Here is a 25,040-nt window from a genome sequence, read left to right on the forward strand (position 1 = left end):
AGTCAGCTGTCAAATAAAAAGATTGTTTTTGATTTTAATAATATTATGAATCTATATTTGACAAAAATCTGATTTTAAATATGATTTTCAGTTTGATAACTTATGGAATAATTTTATTATGTTTTCAAGAAAACATGTGCCAAGGTCAGATCTTTATCATGAGATATTTTACTTATTTTTCGTTCACTGATTCCTATTGTGTTATTATAATGTTATTTGTATCTGTATGTTTAACAATTCACAGTTCTATTCACTCAAATATTTAGCTCCATTCGCTTGTTTAATAAATTGATTAATATGTTTTGCTTTTTGTTATAGTATCTGGAGAATTAGGAATTATAGAACCAGATGACTCCCAACAAGCATCAACTTTCAATGATCATGTTGATACTGAAAAAATATCTAAAAAAGCAAAACATATTATACAAGCTCAAAATGTTGTTATTCAACATCCCAAGTAAGTAAAGAGTATGCATTAAGCTTAAGATAATAATGTGTATGCTGGCATTTAAATTAAAATGTTATTTAGTCTTATGTGTGAGTAAAAATAGATGATAAAAGTAGGTGAAACATAAATTTAACTTTTCTGTATTTTCAATGGCGCATAATAAATCCTTTGTTCAATTTACTTATATGTAATAATTACTTATTACTTATTTGCTATTTATATTGGGTGAAACATAATCCTGTAACTAATATTGAAGAATGTTTTATATTTTATTAATTACTATTAACAAATTATTTTGTTGCATTCTTACTAGACGATGGAAGAAAAAAAGGTATAGTAATGTTTTAAATGTAAGAGAAATTAAATTTTATTAAATCAGATATATTTTCCTATGTTTGTTTCTTTAACTTATTGTGTTTATTCATACAATTTCTGTATTTTTGGTTATATATAAAGCAAAATATAAATAGTGGCTATATATATATATATATATATATATATATATATATATATGTATATGTATATATACACAATGTAATCAATCATATATTAATGTTTATATAATATAATGATATCATTAAGGTAACAACAAATTGTTTTACAGTAGGTACAAGTGTTATTCATGTGACCCACCCGATTGCAGTATAAGCAGTGTTACTGAGCATTGTAATAATGCTATACAGGTCTTTAAAAGCTCTTATATTTATAAAGTGAAGTTCTCCATTATATCTAGCTTCTTATTATTTTTATTAGTGCTGGAAATCCACAGTTCGTGGTCCTGATGGGAACGTTATGGTATCTAGAGGATGTACTACGAGTTCAGATCAAATACCATTTGTATGTCGATCTTCTGGAAATTTGACTACAGGTCTAAATAGCATAAGTAAAAGACACACATCGTCAGCTACTCAATATCACATAGAATGCTGTACTGGGGATTATTGTAATAATGGTTCTTTTCCTATTCTGCATCCACATCCATATAGTAGAGGTTAGTTAATTATTTGTGATTTCACATATTTCAAGTACTAACAGTTTGGTATAAACATTAGCATTGTCCTTTAATTGACACTCTAACAAGTAAATAGAAGTTCAAATTAAATGTTCATCTTTTTTTTTTCTTAATTAGTTGGTCTTGTTTTTCAATTATCATACATTTCAAATATGTATATAATGTGCTGCTTTTGAATATTTTGAATGTTGTTTATTTTGTAATCTTACTGAGTTCACTTAATTATAGACTATAATTACTATTTTTATATCTGTTTGATCTACTAGAATTTAGTATTTAACATTGTTCATTTCATCCAATCAAATTTCTATTTTCATTATGTATAAGTTTCTTTTTCAGATAAAGTTCAACCGTACCCTGAATACTTTGGGTATGCTTTCAAGTTGTGCTTGGCAATCTTAGGCCCAATAGTTGTTTTAAGTTTAGTTGTTGGAATGATTTTAATTATCATGAGAAGACTGCATCGTAAACGACTCATGAGGAATCGAAAACGAGACCCTGAAACTTATTATGCTGGAGATGATGTTGTGAGAGCTACAGCTGCAGGAGACAGTACATTAAGGGTAAGTGAATTTATTATATATATATAAAACAAAATAAAATAACATACATTATTACATAATTTATTAAGTCATTTATGATGATTTTTTTAGGAATATTTAGAACACTCTATGACATCAGGTTCAGGTTCAGGATTGCCCTTACTGATTCAACGAACTTTAGCAAAGCAAGTTACTTTAGCAGAATGCATTGGAAAAGGAAGGTACGTCCAATATAACACATATATATTCACAAAAAATTTTTATACTATTTGGATTCAATAAAGACAAAACATGTAAATTTTTAAGATTAAACAAATTATTGTATTTATAGATATGGTGAAGTCTGGCGAGGTGTTTTATATGGAGAAAATGTTGCTGTAAAAATATTTTTTTCTAGAGATGAGGCATCGTGGCGAAGGGAAACTGAAATTTATAGGTTTGTAATCAATGTTATGAATTTAGTTAATTATAATAGCTGACTTAAAATAATTTTTGTGAAATATAATCTTATTACTATATTATATATTATATAAATGCTTATATAAAATTCTTGATCTAGATGTAATTATAACTAATCCAATTATTATTATCATCAATGAACTATTTTGAGGCAGAATTGTTATTATTATGATGTGTAAATCACACCATTATATTGTATCCACTCATTTTGGAGTTGCATCTTTTTCCATCTTTTATCATGAATACTGTTGTACTATAAAATTTAATTGACTCAGTTAATATATATTTAAATTTGTGAGTGAAATTGGTTATATAATTATTTTTGTTATAATTTCTAGCACTATACTTCTACGACATGATTGCATTTTAAGATATTTGGGATCAGATATGATTTCAAGAAATAGCTGTACGCAGTTATGGTTATTGACACATTACCATCCATTAGGCTCTTTGTACGATCACCTGAACAGAACAACCTTGACTCATAACCAAATGGCACATATTTGTCTTTCAATTGCAGTTGGATTGGTTCACTTACATTCAGAAATTTTTGGAACAGAGGTAATAAAGATTAAATAAGATTTATATATATATATATATATATATATATATATTTATATATATATATATATATATACATCTATCTTAAAAGAACAAGTAAATTTTTAAATAAAATAAAAATAATCTTTAAAAATATGAAATCATCTCACCATTGACAATAATTTTGAAATTATTGAGAGATTAATGTATGATGAACTTATATAATATAATCTGGTGTAACTAATCTGTGCTTTTAAAAATGTAATTCTACTACCATGTTTTCTTATAGTGTAATATAGAACTATTAATATATTTACTATAATTTAAGTAATTACTGAAATTATTATTTTCCCAGGGCGAAGGTAAACCAGCTATGGCTCATCGTGATATCAAATCAAAGAATATTCTTGTGAGAGTAAATGGAACATGTGTTATAGCTGATTTTGGTTTAGCAGTTACACATACACAATCTACAGGAGCTCTAGATGTTGCATCTAATCCAAGAGTTGGAACTAGACGGTATATGGCTCCTGAGGTTCTTGATGAAAGGTATGAAGTATTTTATTTAACGTTTTAGTATAAAAAGAAATTTCAGATGATATACTAAATGCATGCAGGAAATTATGGAGAAACCATATATTTGAGATTAATATAAAATATAAAATGCTCAATCAATAAATGTATTTTGTAATGCCTTTTTTACTTAAAGGCTAACATAGCATTAAAACGCAGGTGATTTTATGCTACTTTGAATAGATTACTTAAAGAATGTGACATTATTTTTATGCTCATCATTTTATTATTCAACATTTTATCTATCTTATAGCCTGATTCTTCAATCTTTTGTGCCACTTATTTGAAGTCTTTTACTTAATTTATCTAGCATTCTTTTAATTGACAATATAATATAGATTGAGTGGCAAATTAGATTGAGAATCTATATGATGAATATATTGTATTCATCGTACATATGCTATGTACCTACTATGTACTTTTTAACTTCCCGAAGGAGAAGTTTGTTTTCATCAAAAAATCCGAATTGCTAATTTTATGTTTTCTCGACGTTTTAAGCCATTCTGAATCGAATGAGACCAAATTTGGAAAAAGTATGTGTGTGTGTGTATGTGTATGTGTATGTGAACAGATTTTTTGCCGTAAATCGACGTTTTCTCGAAAACGTTCGCCGATTTCAAAAATTAAAAAGCCACTCGATGTATCTCGATGAGGACTATTGTTTGTCAGTTTTGTGCGACGATCGCCCAAGCCGTTTCTTTATAAATCGCAGAAAAGTGAAAAAATTTTCGTCTACGTTTTAGCCCGCAATTCTGAATCGATTTTGAAAATTCAAAAACCGTTCGAAAGATATTGGTTGGAAATCGTGCTGATTAGTTTTTGGTAGAGATCGGCCGGGCTGTTTTCTTGTAATGAAGTTTAAAAAAAATTTCGACGATACCATAGTCTCCTAGATCATACTAAAATATTACGGCCCTACGACAGCTGGTTTAGCTTTAAAAATTCGTCAAAATTTGCAAAAATTAGTATGGTCTTTTCGGCATTTGTCAAAATTAGAACTTTCATGGACGTTTGCTCAAAAACGCCTGAACCGATTTCAGATATTTAAAAAACATTTGATGTATCTCGATGAGGATTATCGTTTCTCAGTTTTGTGCGACGATCGGCCGAGCCGTTTCTTTGTAATTTAGGAAAAAGTGTTAAACCTTTCGTCCACATTTAAGCTCATACTACCGAACCGATTTTAAAATATCAAAAACTGTTCGAAAGATATTAGTTGGGAATGATACTGATTAGTTTTAGGTGAAAATCTACCGAGCCGTTTTCTTGTAATTAACTGTTGAAAAAAAAATTAGTCAGATTTTTATGGAACTTTTTTCAGCGATATATATCATGGTCTTATAGAACATACTGAATTATTACGGCCTTACGACAAGTAGTTTAATTTTAAAAATTCATCAAAGTTTGAGAAAATGAGTAGTTTTTTTGACGTTTATTGAAAATAAAATTAGATGATTTAGTTGGTATAACGCTGGTGTACTTGGTCTTGAGGTCACAAATTGGCGCCCAACTTTGTGGTAAGAAAAGGATCAGACCAAAGTATACAGCACAAATCTGGCACTCAGCAAAGTTCTGAGGAAACGGACCGTCACAACGGATATGGCCATCAATCTTACGGAGGACACGCTCCAAAGGCTAATTGTATCCTTAGGCCAGAAAGAACCAGAAAGAAGGTAGTTTTGCAAACTGCAAGGCAAGCTTCGATGGAACGCGGGATGCAGAGAAAGTTGCTGAATTCACTACAATGATAGCACTCTACAAGGAAATGGAGAACATTAGTGAAGAAAAAGCGCTCATGGGACTCTCGCTACTACGAAAAGACGTCGGAGCCATCTGGTGGCAAGGCATAAAAAGCGAGGTAAGCACGTTGCAGAAGCAATAGCGCTAATAAAATCCTCATTTGCACCTCAGAGACCAGCCTACGCGATCTATTTAGAGCTCTATTTGCCGAGATTCCTCCGCCTGGAATCCCAATAAGCAGCCAATTAGACATGATATACGAGCTACTACGATTACATATTCGCGAGCGTATTCCGCGAACAACGGTTTCATCTTTCGAAGAACTTCTAGCAATAGCGACATCGAAGCTAACTTAAACGAGAACAAGAAATGTGTCATATCTAAAGAGGAAATGCAGAAAGTTTGCACATTCTGCAAACGAACCGGACACATTGAAGAAGAGTGCCGAACTAAAACCAGGACACAGGCAAAAGCTGCTACTATACAAGAAGATAAAGCAACATACTCATGCTAAGGTTGCGGTAAGCCAGGCGTGATCCGCAGTAAATGTCCAAATTGCACAACGAGTCCTAGCGAGAAAACTGAGATACAAGCGTCAAGTTTCTTCTGTGTGACTTTAGAAGACGGGGGCAAGAAACAAAACAGATTGGGCTGTACATTCTGTAAACGAAGGAGCCAAACGCACAGGAATGTCGACGCCTCAAAGCCCGACAAAACAGAAAAAAAAACAAACCCTCCAGTAAATTTACAAGCTCCGGTAAATACCCCGAGAACACATGCTAAACCCCCTGTTGTACCCATCAAGGTGCAAGGCGAAGCGGGATACGGTTTCCTGGACACTGGCGCCGACCATAGCCTCGCAGGTTATCATTTGTATGAGGTTTTAAGAAAAACCGGACATGAGTTTCAACCGCGAAACATAAAAATGATCATGGCAGACGGAGAAGCAAGACCAAGGGATGTGGTAGTAACAACCATCATAGTGCGCATAATGGGAATACCGATAGCCACGAAATTTGCAATACCGACGGCAAAATCAAATTGCACCTTACTAGGCATGGATTTTCTTAAAAAAGCAGGTTTAGTGCTCAATCTGATAGAGATGACGTTTCAATTCAGTGACAACACGGCAGCGTACGAATTTGTAAGTGATCAAGATCTCAAGGAAACCGTGGAGAGAACTAAAATCACCGAATGGCCAGCAACGAATCAATGACGGTAGAAATCACCAGAAACGGCAGCGACTCGACTGAAGAAATGGACTACGAAGAAGACTACAGACATACGCTTGATAAATCATTCGACGCATGCCTGAAAACTGCAGAAAGTTTGCCAAACATAAATATTGCCGCCGTAAGTGTCCAAGAAATTGATTTAAATCGTGAAGAGGGACAATCGGTACCAAAGAATGAACGCCAACGCGGATTTGTTTCAAGAAAGCGACGAACCCTGTGAACAAGCGGAGCATCGCATCGAAACAAACGGTCACCCACCTATTGCCACCCGACTCACGTCATCACGAGGAGAAGTATTGCAGAAGGAACTACAAGAAATGATTGAACAAAACGTAATCGAACCTTGTGACTCACCAAGGTCGGCTCCGATCGTAATTGTTCCCAAGAAAGACGGAGGAATAAGGGTATGTGTTGACTATCCAAAAATAAAAGCGATTACCTCCGAATATCTCCGACAGCTATCCATTCCCACCCTTGGATGATCTGTTGCACATGGCAAAGAAGAACCTAGTAATTAATAAATATAAGAAACAGTTGCATTACAGCTGTTTTAATTACATTTATATTTTATAGTCTGTATATGCATTACAGCTTTTGTTTTAATTAAATTTTCACCGACCAAACATCGTGAGGTCATAAATTTCGATTTTTGTGATCGCGTTTAAAAGGTTTCTGAACATTTGGCATACCTTAGAAATAATGGATGTGTGTGTGTGTTTTGTGTGCCTCAATTTTTCGTCCACGTTTTCGGACGCACAAAGCATCCGATTTGAATTATTAAAAAAATATTCAATTTGTAATGATGGGGAGAGGTAGTGATATGTTTTTGGCAAGGCAAGACTAGCCATTTTGGAGATACGGAGCTAAATGTGCAATATAATGCAGTTTGAAGCAACCGATTTGAATGATTGAAAAAATTTGCTGCTTGTGTTGATGAAACTGTGGAGAAATCAAGCAGGCTAGACTTGGAGGAAAAACAATTGGACTTGTCATTTTATTTATTATTAATTTTTATAATCAATAAATTTTATATATTTTTATACAAGTGGAGTTTATACTTTCATATTCATAACTACTCCCACATTGGTGATCCCGACGTGATAGATGAAGACAGAGAAGGAGCATTTTTTGAGGATTTAAAAAATATAGATTTTGATGCAGCACCATAATCACTGGTCTTCAGTGACTACTTATAAGGTACGTCCAGTCCTCGGTTCATCGTAGTTAACACATTTACTACCTGATACCGGACTTTCATTGGTATACCCATTGGGTATACCCAGACCTCAGTGTTTATTGCTGACACAAAAGTTAATTCTGAGCCTAGACCTTGGGTCAAGAATTGAATGCATTATCAAATGGTCATTGGAATCGTAATTCAACCTCTCCTTGTCCGTTAACTCACCAAATCGTCTTTTGATGCATAAGACTTAAGACTGCATCTTCTCAAGTTGATGACTCTTTAATACGCTTTCCTTCGAATCGCATCCGATTCGAGAATCCGGTGTATGAACCAAAGGGCTACAGAAGTCGACAATATTATTTTAATCATTGCGAAAATTCATATTCTCACAGAGCGCCATCTGTTTACCCAAAATATTGTTGAAATAAAAATTAATACAGTGGATCGAGGCTGAATCTTCGAAGTTCACCAATACATCCAGGTTCAAGAAATTCACCACATGATTTATATTCAGAACCAAATGCAGAGTATGAAGATGATGGAAGGTTGAATCACCTACCATACGGTGGATATGCCGGCGAAACTGTCATTTATTCCATTGGAATTACTAATTGACCAGTACCACAACACTGCTATAATCTGCTTTCCCACCATATTTTTATAACATGTTTCCCTGTATTTTTTAAACTGTGAGGTCAACACTGGGCAGGGAGTGTGTGGGGAAATCAAGCAGGCTAGACTTGGAGGAAAAACAATTGGACTTACTTATTTTATTTATCATTAATTTTTATAATCAATAAATTTTATATATTTTTATTCAAGTGGAGTTTATACTTTCATATTCATAACTACTCCCACAAAACAATTGTTTTTGTTTTTTTTTAATTCAAAATTACAAAAAGAAAATTTATATCGAAAATAATTCGGATTTTAATTTTAATTCTGGCTAAAGTTCTAAAGCTCACTTATATACTTTTTGAGGGATAATTTTAACTTTGCAATTCAGTTTATATAATTCTTATAAATATGAGACAATGTCCTTCATTTTGAATCCGATTCATTAAATTTTGTCTACTTACTTTCCTGTAATATATATACAGACTATAAAATAAGAGTAATGAATGTTACATTATTTATAATAATCCATTCGAAAGCATTTAATATTCGTCAACTATGATCTTCGACATCACTGGTTTCATTATGATTTGAGATTTCATGCGATATCATCAACTTTAACTTATCGCGCGTTTAATATGAAAAAATATTTTTCATGATTATAGCTCAGTTATATTTAAAAAAACTACATGTAAAATTTGTTTGAACAAGATAACGCGTCAAGAAATGCATTTCTATAACCGATCTAGAAGATCATCCGAATGATATTGTTGCATAACACCTTGTAACACCACATTCTAGAAGGCTGAAAATGGAGATCCAAATAGATTACGTTCAAACATTATTAATTGTTTTTGCAATACTTTTTTTATTTAAATTATTAAAATAATTGGAGACCTGAAAATTCGCCAATAATTGGTAAATCACACACAATTATTTTATCTAATGATATTAAAATGAGTCTCAATCGCTTTTACGCATTAGTATACATTTTACACATAAACACATCTTAGATTTATTGACGACCAGCAACATAGTCTTTTAATTGAGTAGGAACTATAATAATATATTTATTAAGGAAAAATGCAACTATAATACAAACTACTTTGTCCATATAGTACAGAGGAAATGACATATAAAGTAAGGACATTGTAAGATACAACTTACAAAGAAAAAAAAGACAGTTCACAAATAAATCGTTTAGTTCCCTTTGACATATCAGCGCATAACGCATTTGAAAGGGAACAATTCATATATAGTAACCCAGTGGCTTCCGACCTATTTGGCACCGCGCCCCCTTGCTCTAATAAAAATAATTTGCGCCCCGCTACCCAAATAAAAAAAATGCGTCTCCTGCTCTAATAAAAAAACTAATTGGTATTGGTATTTTGCTTTGAGGCAAGTTACATGAACTTCCCGATATGTATAAATAATCGATTTAATCAATAAAAAATAAATTAATTTATGAATGATTAAAAGTATTCCCAGTGGATTTATTACACATAATTGAAAACGAACGAACACGTTAACTCGGAGTATTTTCTATAAGCAAATTTTCACAAATCAATAATTTTTATAATTGAACCAGTTTTTGTAGGACTTTAATGGTTTAGTATGTTCACTAAGACCAAGTACTTTATCATTATACGAAGTAAATCGTCTAATTTCAATTTTAACAAGCGTCAAAAAAAACTACTCATCTTCTCAAACTTTGATGAGTATTTAAAATTAAACTATTTGTCGTAATCGTAAGGCCGTAATATTTCAGTAAGTTCTATAAGACCATGATATATATCGCCAAAAAAAATTTCCATAAAAATCGGCTTAAATTTTTTTTTCAACAGTTTATTACAAGAAAACGGCTCGTTAGATTTTTACCTAAAACTGATCAATATCATTCCAAACTAATATCTTTCGAACAGTTTTTGATTTTTTAAAATCGATTCGGTAGTATGAGCTTAATAGTGCACGAAAAGTTTAACACTTTTTTTCAAATTACAAAGAAACGGCTTAGCCTATCGCTGCACACTGAGAAAAAATAATTCACATCGAAATACATCGATTGGCTTTTAAATTTTTGAAATCGGTTCAGGCATTTTTGAGCAGCCGTCGATGAAAGTTCTAGTTTTGACAAACGTCAGAAAAACGATACTAATTTTTGCAAACTTTGACAAATTTTTAAAATTAAACGAATTGTCGTAAGGCCGTAATATTTTAGTATGATCTATGAGACTATGCGACTATGATATCTACCATCAAAAAAAATCATAAAAATCGAGGAAAAAGCCCAGCCGATCTTCACCAAAAACTAATCAGTTCGATTCCCATCCAATATCTATCGAACGGTTTTTGAATTTTCAAAATCGATTAAGAATTGCGCGCTAAAACGTGGACGAAAAATTTTTCACTTTTCTGCGATTTACAAAGAAACGGCTCTGTCGATGGTCGCACAAAACTGAGAAATGCTAGTCCTCATCGAGACACATCGAATTACTTTTAAATTTTTGAATTTGGTCCAGCCGTTTTTGAGAAAATGGCGATTTACGGCAAAAAATCTGTTTACACATAGACACACACACACATACTTTTTCCAAATTTGGCCCCATTCGATTCAGAATGGCTTGAAACGTCGAGAAAACATAAAATTAGCGAATCGAATTTTTTGATGAAAACATAAACTTAGAGAAGTTAAAAATATTTAACCCGCCTTAATTTTTTCAACAATTTGATTTTATAAATACTATACTGATATTTAGGGCCGGTCCTGCCCTGCATACGATGCATGCAAAAAATGCGGGCGCACGCCTTAGGGGGCGTCAAAACGAGTTTCGGAAAATAAATTTATAATATATTATTTATATTTTTTATTATTTATGTAAAATCTAGAATATTTAATGAATTATAATAAAAAATCTAACTTAACTATGAATACGGAGACACAAAAAGCATATTTATTTGGCAATGTGATATCAGTAGAAACAATTAAATGATTAATAATAACAGCTGAAAATTAGTAAATAACATCTCTATTTATTGCTTAATCTACTTATTCAATTTTTCTCTGTTTGAAGTTACCGTTAAGTCGAAAAACAAAATATTTTGTTCAATCTCATAATCTCATAAGCGCAAACCTGCGAAAGATTAAATTAACTATTGGGCATTATTGACGAAAAACTGATTTAGTTGAAATGGAACTTGTTAAAAAAATATAAACAAATTATAATCGGGAAATTAAAAAATGGGGAGTCAGTGCTTAGAAAATGGCATGTTTATTCCGAGAAATTGAATTGTAACTTTGTTTTTATTGCAAATGTTTCGCACCTGATGAACTTTGAACATTGAGGATATGCGTGGTTAGGCGTTAGGGTTATGGAAATGGAACTATAATTTAATAATAATGAACTATAATTAATTGGAATAATTTAATAATTATTAACTATGCAGAAATAATATATATCAAATATAATTAGTTTTTTCTTTCAATATAATTCAAGAAATGTTCAATTTCTTTGCATTTTTTACTGATTTTTGACAATGCTTCTAAAATACGTTGAATATTTAACATTAACCCTTGCGACTCGGATGGGAAAATCGGAAATTCATATAAATCTTGCAATTCGCGAGTGGCAAGGGTTAAAACAACAATCTGATACTTTGAATATGACGGGAAAGCAAGGATAAATACAATTCGGCTCTTACGATATCAATAAGGAGAAGTTTACGGCGCAATTTTGGATATTGTAAATACATAATGAAAAATTAAAATGAATTAAAATTTGAAAAATCCAACATGAAATACGAGTGTTATGATTGAAAATGAAAAGCTAGTTTTTTTTAGCTCTCTTGACATGATTTGCTCAATAGAATAAATTGCATAATAAATATGTAAAATGTTTCAAAACCCAAATATTAATATTGCACATATGCTAAAAATAATTGATTATAATCAACCCGCGAATTGTCTCGATTTTCTAAATAAATTTAAAATCAATGTATTTTATACGCTTTTAGATTATGTCTAATTTTTTGTATACAAAATCCAGAACAATTGAGAATAAAATTAAAAAAAAAATGTAAATATTTATATAATTTTAATGATAAACTGTTAAAACAGTTAAAGTTAATAGGGGGGGCGCTGAAAATAAAGTTGCATGCGGGCGCTAATGACCCCAGGACCGGCCCTGCTGATATTTATTATATTATGATATCACGACGTAACCAATCTTTGTCGGGCTTCGAACGTGAAATAAAATCTTTGCAATAAATGTAAATCTCTTCGTTTTACCGGTGGATCTTTGGTCTATTTTAGAAGTAGTTATAGTAAAAATTAAAATCCAATCCCCTATTATAGTTTACAATTTTTGGTCTCGATGGAACTACCCTGGAATTGGAATAATCCAATGTATCAGTATGTCATTTTGCCCAAAAGAGAACAAAAAATTAATAAACACTGAATATTTCATTAAATCCATATCCAATGTATCAATAGTCATTTAGTCCAAAAGTGAACAAAAATGAATAAATATTAAAAATTTCATCAAACACCTGATTATCGAAAGTAGCATTGCTTTTTAATAAATATAATTACAAAGAACAAGTACCAAAAAAAGTTATAACAAAACTGCCCTCAAAATAAACTTTTGATGGCGCGATACATGTTTGATCTATAATTACTGCGACAAGACCGTGACAATGACGCTCAACATCTGACAGGATTATGATTGAAGCTTTCTTCATGTTATACAGTCACGGAAACGTTACTAAAACTAGACAATTTTAAAATGGCCGGTGCGTCATATTGTCCACATATACCATTTTGTTCGTATTTCCGCTACTGACTGCTATTTACTAGTGATAAAAAAATAGGTTTTAAGCTTGTTGCAAAGCAAATACTTTTATCTCATGTAATTTTTTTTATATATGTTTCTTTTTTAGCATCAACATGCAATGCTTCGAAGCCTTCAGGCGCGCCGATATCTACGCTCTGGGTCTTGTACTATGGGAGGTCGCTAACAGAACTCTTTCGAATGGCATTGCTGAAGAATATAGGCCACCTTACTACGACGTCGTGCCTTCTGATCCAAGCTTTGAGGATATGCGCAAAGTGGTCTGCGTTGACCAGCACAGACCCAGTACACCTAACAGATGGTCATCAGATCCGGTAAGTTGAATATATTAGCCCATATTAACTGACTATGACTGTATAATTATCACTCCGAAGGATAAATTTATGTTCTCGTCAGAAAGAACGTTTTTGTAATTTTTTTCTAATTTCATATTTCAAGTCATTCTGATTCGTTTGAGGCCGAAATTGGAAAAATACGTGTGTGCATGTGAGTTAAAATTTGAACTCTCGTTGAAGTTTAATTTTTTGCGTCGATCGACCTGTTTCTTTAAAAATAGCAGAAAAGTTTTTGACTACGCTTTCGACAAAAATTCTAAACCAGTTTTTAAAATCCAAATACAGTTGTAAAAGATTCGAGAAATATATCAAATATTTTGTAGTAAAACTTCTCTATGCGCGACATGGGTGTAAATCCGTACAAATGCAACGGAAATTGTTACGCCAACGTGAAGTGAGAGTCATTCGCTCTCGATGATAGGATTTTTATACGGGTCGATATAATTCATGAGTTTATAAAAATGTTTGGATCGGAAGAATATTTTTTTTGGTAAAGATTGGCCAGCCATTTTTTTAAATTAATTATTTTATTGAAGCTTTAATTACGAAAATCTTAAAATATTATTGGTCTACGAAAAGTGGTTTAAAATTCATCAAAGTTTGGAATAATGGGCCTTGCTTTTAGGGCATACATAATGCATGTGCTAATCTTAGTTTTTAACATGATGTTTTGTTTTTTAATGATATTCATTTATTTATTGAATTATATTCAGTCTCAATTATCTTTATTCATCTTAGGTTCATTGACTAACTTTTTTATAAAGTAGTATAACATATTAGGGAAAAATGAAACCAATTGCAAGTGCAAGAACTATTTTGGCCATATAGAACGGACAATTTACCCTAAACCCAGTGGCGTACCTAGGGGGGGGGGGGGCGGTCCGCCCCGGGCGGCACTTATTTTGGGGCGGCATTTTTTAATTTACTTACAGTTCCAAAAAGCAACTAGTTCATTTCACGTTTTGAAGGTTTCTGAACATTTTAGCATACCTCAAAAATGCATGTGTGTGTTCGCATTTTTTCGTTCACGTTTTCGGGCGCACGGATGGATCGATTCGAATGGTTCAAAAAACATTCGATTCCTGATGATAGAGAGATGTATGGTGCTGATTAGTTTTTGGAAAAGGCAGGTCCAATCGTTTCGGAGATACCGAGCAAAATGTGCAAAAAATATCTGTTTTTGAGAGAACTAAGCATCCGATTTGAATAATTCAAAAAAACATTTGATTCGTATTGATAAGGAGACGTGCTGATTAGTTTTTGGCAAAGGCAGGTCGAAAATAATTTAAAAATATAAGTAATCATTGTAGAATATTTTTATCTGAGAAAATGTTTTAGATAATTTAATTAGCTACAATTTTATCTAACATGATATTTAGTTACAAAATACAGTTTGGAAGCAAAAATGTTAAAATGCGTCTTTACTGAACTATGCAAATTTCAAAAATATTTTAAAAATATAATTAATAACTTTACATAATTTTCGTCTGAGTAAATATTTTAGATAATTTATCTAGCTATAATTTCCTCTAATACAACATTTACCTAAAATTTAAAGTTTTCGAGTAATCGAAAAAATCATGAATAAATGTCTTGAATTTACAGCACTAAAGTAACTGTGAATTATTATGTAACAATTCCAATGCATCAAGTAAATATTTTTGTGAATTAAAATCAGTTTTAATGTGACTTTCGTTGGGTTTGTATCAATATTTTATTTAATCGAATTAAATCGGATTTATTTTAGTGTTTTGTGTGAAATTAAATTGTGTAGTTATCAGTTTAAATATTTGCAATAGTGATTTTTGTAGTTAAAGTAATGGTTTTGTGAAAGGCATTAACAGAAATCTCAAAAAGTAAGTAATAATTTATGAAGAAATATTAATTAAATAATTTAGAAAATAAATTATATTCATTTTATAGCATTTAAATTAAATATTTCTTTATAATGTATAAATGTATTTATATATTAATAGGGAAAATAAATTTAATTAGAATTAAAACGAACATCCCTATTAATATTACTACGTAAAATGTTTGCCTGATGCAAATGCAGTTGATACGGACATTTATTTATATTTTTATTAATAACGTTTAAATTACTTTTTATAACTAAATATAGTCTTTGGCAAAGTTATTGCTGAATAAATTCTCTAAAGCATTTTCTCAATCAAAAATTATGCAAAATGTGTGCTTATATTTTTAAAATATTTTTAAACTTCCATAATGTAGAAGACGTGTCGGCCATTTTGTGGTACAAAGCCATTTTTCTGTATTTTGATTAATATCATTAATATCATTTTTATTAATGGTAAAATAAAATTTATTACATTGATAATATTTACATAACAGTATATATACCATGGCGGAGATATATTCGATAAGCTTTAGCAATATTCGAATAACCAATAAAGATTCCAGGTTTAGATCTCGAATCAAATTTTCCTTTGATATTTCCATTTTAATCAATTATTTAATATAGTAACATAATATTATTATATCACTAAATTTTTCACATTTTTGTTAAGTTTTTCATGCAGTATAGTTACAAATATTTTTGCAAATAAAAATTTGAAGAAATTTGGCAGAAAGCAAATAAATGTCCTTGGACTGTTGGTTAAAATACAATTAAAGTTCAGGGTTTTTTTAAACACATTTTTAATATAGCAACATAATTTTGTTATTTAATAAAATTATGAAGAATTTTATTATTTTTTTATTTATGTATAACAGTATATATGTTTTTGAATAAAATTTTGCGATATTTTGCAAAAACTGGAAAAATGCCCCAAGTTTCTCTATTGTGCTTTTAAGAAAATAGCTTGCGTTAAGGGGGTTGTTCTTTTTTTGTTACAAAAAATGCAAGGTATTTGTTTTTGTTTTTCTCGAAATGTATTTATCATAGAGACATGCGGGTTTTTTTAAGCAAAAATTACAAAATCATAGAATATTACGTGATTTTCTTCTTTTTTTTTGCGCCGTCATTTTTTAACCAGGGGGCGCCAAAGTCGGTCTTGCAAAATCGATCTCTTTTGCGGTGCCACAGATAAATCCGTTGTGCATCGCCTGAAACTATTTCGCCTATTTAAAAAAAAAGTGTCAAAAAAGGCCTTTTTTTGGGGCGAGAAGCTTCGCAAAATTTTTTTGCGTAATGTTATCAAGTTGTTTGAGGTAGGGGGACTAGGTATTGCAGTGGTGAGCAAATTAAAAAAAAATGCAAGTCGATCCGACTTGTAGTTTTTTTTTAATTTGTGGCACCGCATTGAAAAAAGTCATTTTGAGAAAAACGTATTTAAAGTTTTTAATATAATGTACTAAATACACCATTTAATTTAATGTACTAAATACACCATGGTGTTCAAAGATGCTGACACATTAAAAAGTCATGTGCATGAGGTATTATAATGAAAAAGAGGCAGCTGGCATACAATAGCTCGCGGAGCGATAAAAAACGCTTTCAGAGGATCATACATATAGAGATATAAATATCTATAACTTCGTCAAAAAAATAGATATTGAGATGATTTTTTTTTTAAATAATTCTAAGGTTTTTAGCTTTCATAATATCAAAAAATCTCAAAACCGAAACAAAGAAAAATAAAAAAGAACAACTCCCTTAATACTAAAGTTTGTGTATATATTTTAGCCATTTTTAATATAGTTACATAACATTATTATATCACTAAATTTTGCTCACTTTTATTAAGTTTTTTATACTGCAATTTACAAATATTTTTACAAATAAAAATTTGAAGATATTTGACAAAGAGCAAATAAATGTCCTTTTTGCCGTTGGTTAAAGTATAATTAAAGTTTAGAATATTTTAAACTCTTTTTTAATATAGCAACATAATTTTGTTATTTAATAAAATTATGAAGAATTTTATTATTTTTTTACTTATGTATAATGAAATCTACATTTTCAAACAAAATTTTACCAAATTTAGCAAATAATATCTATTTAAACAAAATTTTAAGATATTTTGCAAAAACTAACAAAATGTCATGCGAGTCTTTTATGTGGTTGGTTCAATAAAGTGGACTTTGAAGTATAGTCAATGTCTAAACCAAGGATGAGCAACACGTGGCCCGCGGGCCGCATGCGGCCCGCCGGAAGTTTTTCTGCGGCCCGCCAAACATTTTTCAACTACAGAATATTTTTCTAGATATTTTATAATAAACGGCTGTAAAGGCTAATTTTGTTGTCAGTCAAATACTGGTAAAAACTGTTGTTCGCAGAAATAGCATTTTCTGATAAAATAAATATTAATTTAAATAATAGTTTAACAATATTGCAAGAAAAATTGAGAACTTTTCGGACTTGAAAGACTACCTGACAATTTAGATTTAGAGCGTGAATATGGCGATGTGCTTTTCAGTACCAAAGTACGTTAGCTCAATAGTGATGCAATGCTTAAAGGAGTATACGACCCAAAAGTGAACTACAATTGTTTTTGGATATGAAAGAACAATTGTAGTTCTTTCGTGATTTTGGTAATTAAGAATAATATCTAATAATTTGTAGTATTTTGTGTTTCACATTTCATTTTCAGAAAAAGGAAATATGAACAAATTTTAATTGTGATTCCAAATGTTCAAAGCTAACAAAACAGCTGTTTTCATGTAAATGTTTTCTTCGTCATTTACCATGCAAAATAATACAGATTTAGAAAATATATTTTTTCAGCAAACATCTCAATTTTTCATAGATCTCATGTCAGCCCTGAGAAATTTTCGCTCTTGAAAAAAAAAACAAATAAAATTCTGATAAATTATTTTTTTGGAAGTACGTATGTGTGCGAACAATAAAAGGTAATAAAAGAAAAGTCGCTGGATAATAATTCGTTCATTCAGAAAAAATGCCAGATTGAAGATTGTGGCAGTTTTTAAATATTTTTCCATATTTTGCGTCCCAATTTTGACTACAGATTTATCTTCAGCGGTAAAAGTACGTTGAAAATACATCGAAAAACATATGTACCACACCCAACCCAGACAACTTTTTTTGTGGACCCTGTTTTAATTTCTACCATGAAATTCATAAAAAATTACCACCTATCAAAACTGAGTAAAACATATCAAAGCTGCATACGTGTTGCAACTTTCCGCATTAAAAAAAATAATATAAAGAACAAAATTAAAAAAGGCTTATATTGATCAGAATATATAAAAAAGCAGTGACAAATTTCTTATTAAAGTTTTCAAGTAAATTAGTTTTTCTGTTTAACTATTATTTGTTTTTATTTTGTATTTTTATTTATGAATCACTTCTAGTATACACTCGTAATTATATAAAATATATAATTTTTTCAATTTTGTATTTTTGTTCTTTTCTTGTGTCAATTTTGTAATTTTGTTGCAATTACATTATTTCCGCGCTCAGTCAACAAATTTTTTGACTTAATTTTAGTTCAGGCTTTCGAGTTTATGAAAAAGCTTCAGTTTTATTTAAAAAGAAAAAGCAATTTATTTTTATCATGGGTTGTACGAACGTAACATTTTTTTAAAATTTTGTTCTTTATTTTAATTTTTTTAATGCGGAATGTGAAACTACATTTAACTCCAAATTTTCTTTATTTTATAATAGTCATTTTAGTAGTCCAATCATTTTTATTTAACTTGGTAATCGATCAATTAACTATTATCGCCTTTTTTGTGAAAGTTTTTAATTCAAATTGATCAAGATTCTTCTGAGCTTATAAAAAAGCTTAAATGTATTCGCTGCAACATTTTAAAAATAATTCTTAGATATTGGCAACAAAATGGTTTCCTCCCATAAAACTAACTGATTTGCAGGCTTATTCTATTGTACACATATTTCCCTATGTGCATTAGAAGTACATAGTTTTTGAATGTCTTGCAGAAGAAGCAATTCTAGCAAAAAAATTAGAAATTTAATATTAAAATCTGAAGATAAAACTGTTTTTGAGAGAAAACTGAATTTTTTTATAGTTGAGTTGAAATCTCTTTCAAATATGTATGCTAGTATTTTATCGTTGTAGTGGGTAAATTATCAATGTAATATATGTTAGCTGCCCCTTTTATTTATATACCACATATTTATAAATTCAGAATTAGTTAGTCATTTCTAATACTAATGATTTTCTAAAAATGTTTCCTGTGGCTAAACGTTTGCCGGGTCAGCTAGTATATATATATATATATATATATATATATAAATTACGTGCGGCCCGCCATAAAATTTTGAAAATCAAATTGGCCCGTGGGTTAAAAAGGTTGCTCGCCCTTGGTCTAAACATTTATTTTGCAATTATACAATATTGTGCAAAATTTTATCATATTTTGAATGATATATAACAATATATATGTATTCAAAAAAGTAAAAAAAACTTTCCAAAAACTCTGTACGAAAAAAAAAAATTTTTAGCAACTTATTGATTTTTTAAAATTATTTTTAATCCAACCAGACAATATTTGAATAACACTATGTTATGTAGATTTTTATCATATTTCCAATGATATATAACAACATATGTGTATCCAAACACAAACTTTGTGAAATTTCCAAAAATATAAAAAAATGTCCTATTTATGAACTATCCAAATTTTTTTACCAATTGACGGATTTTTTAAAAATTGCACATAAGTTGTTCATAAAATACGCTCGTGGCCCAATTTAAAAAGCATTTAAAAGTTTACAGTATGTAATAATAATCTATTTGAAATTATTCAAAACAATTATTAATTATTTTCATTTTTCAAATTTTTAATTACGGTACGGGAAGTTCCAGCAATTTGCCTTAACACTAAACATACCATAACGGGTCAAATGACCCATTTTGAACTTTTGCATTGAAAATGCACGTCTAATTTCATTGCGTTTGCACATTTGACTTCATGACTTTTATTAAGTAATTAAAGTACAGTTATAAACAATTTTTTTTTCTTGTTTTGTTTTGTTTATTCTGAGTAATCCTTCTTGTATACCGATATCTACCACGATGGGTCATTTGACCCGGAGAAAATTTTTTGGTTTATGAGATTGTCGAGTCATATTTGTAGTCAGTAAGTTGCACATTCTTCTAAACACTGTTGCTTAAAGTATTTCAACGAAAATAGCTCAAAATAATTTCAAGAAAATATCAAATTTTAGATTGAAAATAGCTTTTTATTGTTAGAAAAAGTGGCAGAAATTGATAGTCTTGGTAAGTGCCTAGCTTAAATTTTATTTTGATAGCTATAGTAATACAGGTTATTTTTTATTATTCGGTCAACTAAAAGAGAATTACCACTAATTACGAAGCAAAAGAAAGATGATATGGAACAATTTTCATCGAAAATTTTTGCAACAGATAATTGCACTCTTACAATCTATAAAAGTAAGCCAACAAACAAAGTACTTTTACTTAGTTCTAAACATAAATTCGTTAAATTGGAAAACAATGATAAACGTTTACCTGAAACTGTTTCATATTGCAATAAAACCAAATTTGGTGTAGACATGACCGATCAAATGGCGAGGAAATTTACTACAAAATCCAAGTCTTGCAGATGGCCTCTCCAAGTTTTTTTTAATATCCTTGATTTAGCTGGCATAAATGCCTGGATTTTGTACAAGCAAACGACAGGAAAAAATATCTCGCGGCTTTTCTACTCAAGCTAGCAGAAGAACTTGGTGCCGATTTTCGAGAAGTCAACAACCAAAATAAGAAACAAATACGAAAGTATCGTTGTCTAAGTCTACTACAGATGCTTATAAACGTATGAGATGTCAAATAGGATACCGTAAAAAAAAATAAAACCAACAAAGTTTGCTCTAAATGTAAAAAATATGTTTGCGGAAAATCAACAATTATGAATACAACTATGAATTAATTTTTTTTATTTTTGCTTCTGTAATAGAAATGCTCAACATACTATTTTGTTTAATTATAATAAATTTAATTTTTGTTTTTATTTTCTTCCTAACATCCATATTTCATACATTCAAGCATGAAACATAGAATTGGGTCATTTGACCCGCTATGGTAGAATTAGGTATATATTAAGTCTTGGTATGATTAGTGTTAAGGGGGTTGTTTTTTTTTATATTTCTTTGTTTCAATTTTGAAATTTTTTGATATTATGAAATCTAAAAACCTTAGAATTATTTAAAAAAAAATCATCTCAATATCTATTTTTTGACGAAGTCATAGATATATATATCTCTATATGTATGATCCTTTGAAAGCGTTTTTTATCGCTCCGCGAGCTATTGTATGCCAGCTGCCTCTTTTTCATTATAATACCTCATGCACATGACCTTTTTAATGTGTCAGCGGATCGACTTGCATTTTTTTTTAATTTGTTCACCACTGCAATACCTAGTCCCCCTACCTCAAACAACTTGATAACATTACGCAAAAAAATTGGCGAAGCTTCTCGCCCCAAAAAAGGCCTTTTTTGACACTTTTTTTTTTAAATAGCTGCCATTTTTTTGCTTTTTTTCTTTCATTTTGGTAGGGGGACTGGATTCAAACTTCTTCTTCAACGTAGTTTCTTTTTTTTTTTTTTCGGGCGATGCGCAACGGATTTATCTGTGGCACCGCAAAAGAGATCGATTTTGCAAGACCGACTTTGGCGCCGCCTGGTTAAAAAATGACGGCGCAAAAAAAGAAGAAAATCACGTAATATTCTATGATTTTGTAATTTTTGTTTAAAAAAAACCGCATGTCTCTATGATAAATACATTTCGAGAAAAACAAAAACAAATACCTTGCATTTTTTGGAACAAAAAAAGAACAACCTCCTTAAGGCACGATGCCATGCGCTCCACTAGTATGAATATGTTAACGAGTGCATATAATTTTTTTAAAAAAAAATTACTCTGAGTATTAATTAATTAATATTGATTAAATAACTTAATAATTTATTAACTTTCCGTAGGGTAAGTTATAGACTACAGTAATCGCAAAAAAATCGAAAGTGAAAATTTTTATATATCTTTACGTTTCATAGGTTTTGGAATTTTGGTATACCTTATAAAAAATGGATGTTTTTAGGTACAAACTTTCGTCGATAATTGTAGGAACACGCATCAACCGATTTGAACGAAACACTCGATTCGTACTGATAAGAGGTGCTGATTAGTTTTTGGTAATGGCAGGTTAAGACGTTTCAAACATACTAGACAAAAAAGCTAAAGATTGTAATTTAGTTATTGAGAAAACGAAGCGTACGATTTGAATAATTCAATTCAATTCATTGTATTGACTAAACGAACACTGTTTTTGGGAAGACAGGTCTAGCGGTTACAGAGATTCAATAAGAAAAGGTAAAAAACGACATTTGGCGGTTCAAAATGATCATTAGATATTGTAGATATGCACGTTAAATTGTCTGATATTTTCTAGAGATTTTAATGATGAGAATAAATTTAATTTGCATTTCTATGGGTTCCGTATCAATGTCTTACGACGCTTACGCGCTTCGATATTTCGTCTCCAAAACAGCCACGCAGCGCGATTGATTTGACAAAAAGTTACAAATTTTCAAAAAAAATCAAAATATAAAAAAACAGATTTTTCAAAAGTCAATTTTTTTCCTAAATTTTCAAAATTATCAAAAAAAATTTTTTTTCAGAGTTTTCAAAAAAATTTTAATCTTTTTTAAAAATTTTATGTTTCGGTACGGGAAGTTCCAGCAATTTTCCTTAATGCACGATGCCATGTACCACTAGTTTATTTATATTAATTTATAAAAACCACTCAAAATTTGTAAGGATTATGACTACAACATTCTTTATTATATACAGTAGCGGACGCGTTATTAAAACTAGCCAATTTTTAATTAAGACCACAGTGTCATTTTATCCATTTCCCCTACAGCTCATTTTTATTTCATCATATTATATTTAACTTCCCGTATATCCGATGTGTGTGTGTGTTTGTGTTTTGTGTGTCCGCATTTTGTCACGCTCTCGGGCGCACGGATTAACTGATTTGAATGGTTCAAAAAACATTCGATGCCTATTGATAGGGAGATGTACTGATTAGTTTTTGGCAAAGGCAGGTCAGGTCTAGCCGTTACGAAGATACGGAGCAAAGAGTGCAGAATATAGAAATCGAGATTTTGAGAGAACCAAGTATCCGATTTGAATGATCCAAAAAACATTCAATCAATGATTGGGAGAAGTTGTGTTTAGTTTATGGCAAAGGCAGGTCTAATCGTTTTGGAGATACCGAGCTAATTGTGCAAAAAATGGCAGAGAGAACTAAGCATCCAATTTGAATGATTCAAAAAACTTTCTGCTTGCTTTGACAAAATAATTGCTTGAAAAAAAAATTTAAATTAAAAAAATGTTAAAAATATTTTTTTAATTTTTTTTTTGTATATTGAAAATAATTCAGATTTTAATTTTAATTCTGGCTAAAGTTTTAAAGTTCACTTATATACTTCAAATAAATAATTTTAACTTTGCGATTCAGTTTATATAATTATTATAAATATTACACAATGTCACAGTCAGTCACAGTATTTATAATAATCTATTTGAAAACAATTAATATTCATTGAACATTTCGTTACGGGACAAGAAGTTCTAGCAATTTGCCTCAAGGCACGATGCCATACACAACTAGTTTATAATTTATTGCACAGCTAGAATAATTCATTTTTGATATTATAGTCTTTTATAGTTAAAGATTGTTCAAAATCGAAAATGAAAATTTTTGCATTTCTCGGCATTTGCATTTGCATCTGCATTTCTTTCTAAATATCAATTCTTATTGATTAAGTTTTATAATTGAATGCAATTTCATACTGACAATAAGTGGATTACCAAATATATTTTTTCTTCCTTTTAGACATTATCGGGCATGGCTAAATTGATGAAGGAATGCTGGCACCATAATCCAAGTGTTCGGCTGCCTGTACTTCGTGTACAAAAGACTCTACTTAAATTGGCACAAGCCGATCCTGAAATAAGACTCGATACAGACACTGATGTTTGTGTGTGAATTTGTTACTGTAAGTATATAGGTGTATAACATTTTGGAATGTTCGAATGTGTATGATTGATATGATGAAGCAATTATATGGTGCTATACATAAGCTATATATTGTAGCTTAAATTGTAAAATTGCTTTTTTATCATTTGAAAAAAAAAATACTGTTCAGATTTCTTGCAGATTTTAACGGTGTTTTGAAAGACTATGTGTGTTGCTTTTTATTAGTTTAACAGATTATAACATTTTCAAGAAAGTATTCTGCGAAAGGCTACATCAACTACATCAAGTTATTACATTAACTCATTTGTTGGTCTTGGTTCATTTAGAAAGTTTTTGGAACAAATGTTACATTAAATTAAAAGGATAATAGTCAATTTTAAAATTTACCAATATTAATAAAATGACAGTGTATGTGAATATAATATGAATTTTATTTACATTTATTATAAAATTAATTGGATATTATCTGGCATGAAAATTTAAATTTTTAATATTATGATCATTTGATCACATGTAATTAGTGTTTGTCATTTGCAGAATATCTTTCTTGATAGTGTATATA

At 30.4% G+C, this 25,040-nt stretch overlaps 1 protein-coding gene across 1 annotated transcript; it reads left to right on the top strand.

Annotated features, from left to right (window-relative positions):
- Window positions 1-6: 6 nt before the first annotated feature.
- On the top strand, window positions 7-24,736 carry LOC113370745 (activin receptor type-1). Its single transcript, XM_026611437.1, has 11 exons — window positions 7-144; window positions 319-457; window positions 1,053-1,131; window positions 1,202-1,439; window positions 1,800-2,023; window positions 2,114-2,223; window positions 2,334-2,438; window positions 2,800-3,022; window positions 3,357-3,550; window positions 13,283-13,508; window positions 24,335-24,736. Exons 1-11 carry the CDS (start codon window positions 81-83, stop codon window positions 24,485-24,487), a joined length of 1,755 nt encoding a protein of 584 aa, XP_026467222.1. The 5' UTR covers window positions 7-80; the 3' UTR covers window positions 24,488-24,736.
- The last annotated feature ends 304 nt before the right edge of the window (window positions 24,737-25,040 follow it).

This window comes from Ctenocephalides felis, unplaced genomic scaffold (genome assembly GCF_003426905.1).
Source record: "Ctenocephalides felis isolate EL2017-DRISC unplaced genomic scaffold, ASM342690v1 CF-g0.4_SCAFFOLD_00845, whole genome shotgun sequence".
NCBI classification, from domain to species: Eukaryota; Metazoa; Arthropoda; class Insecta; order Siphonaptera; family Pulicidae; genus Ctenocephalides; species Ctenocephalides felis.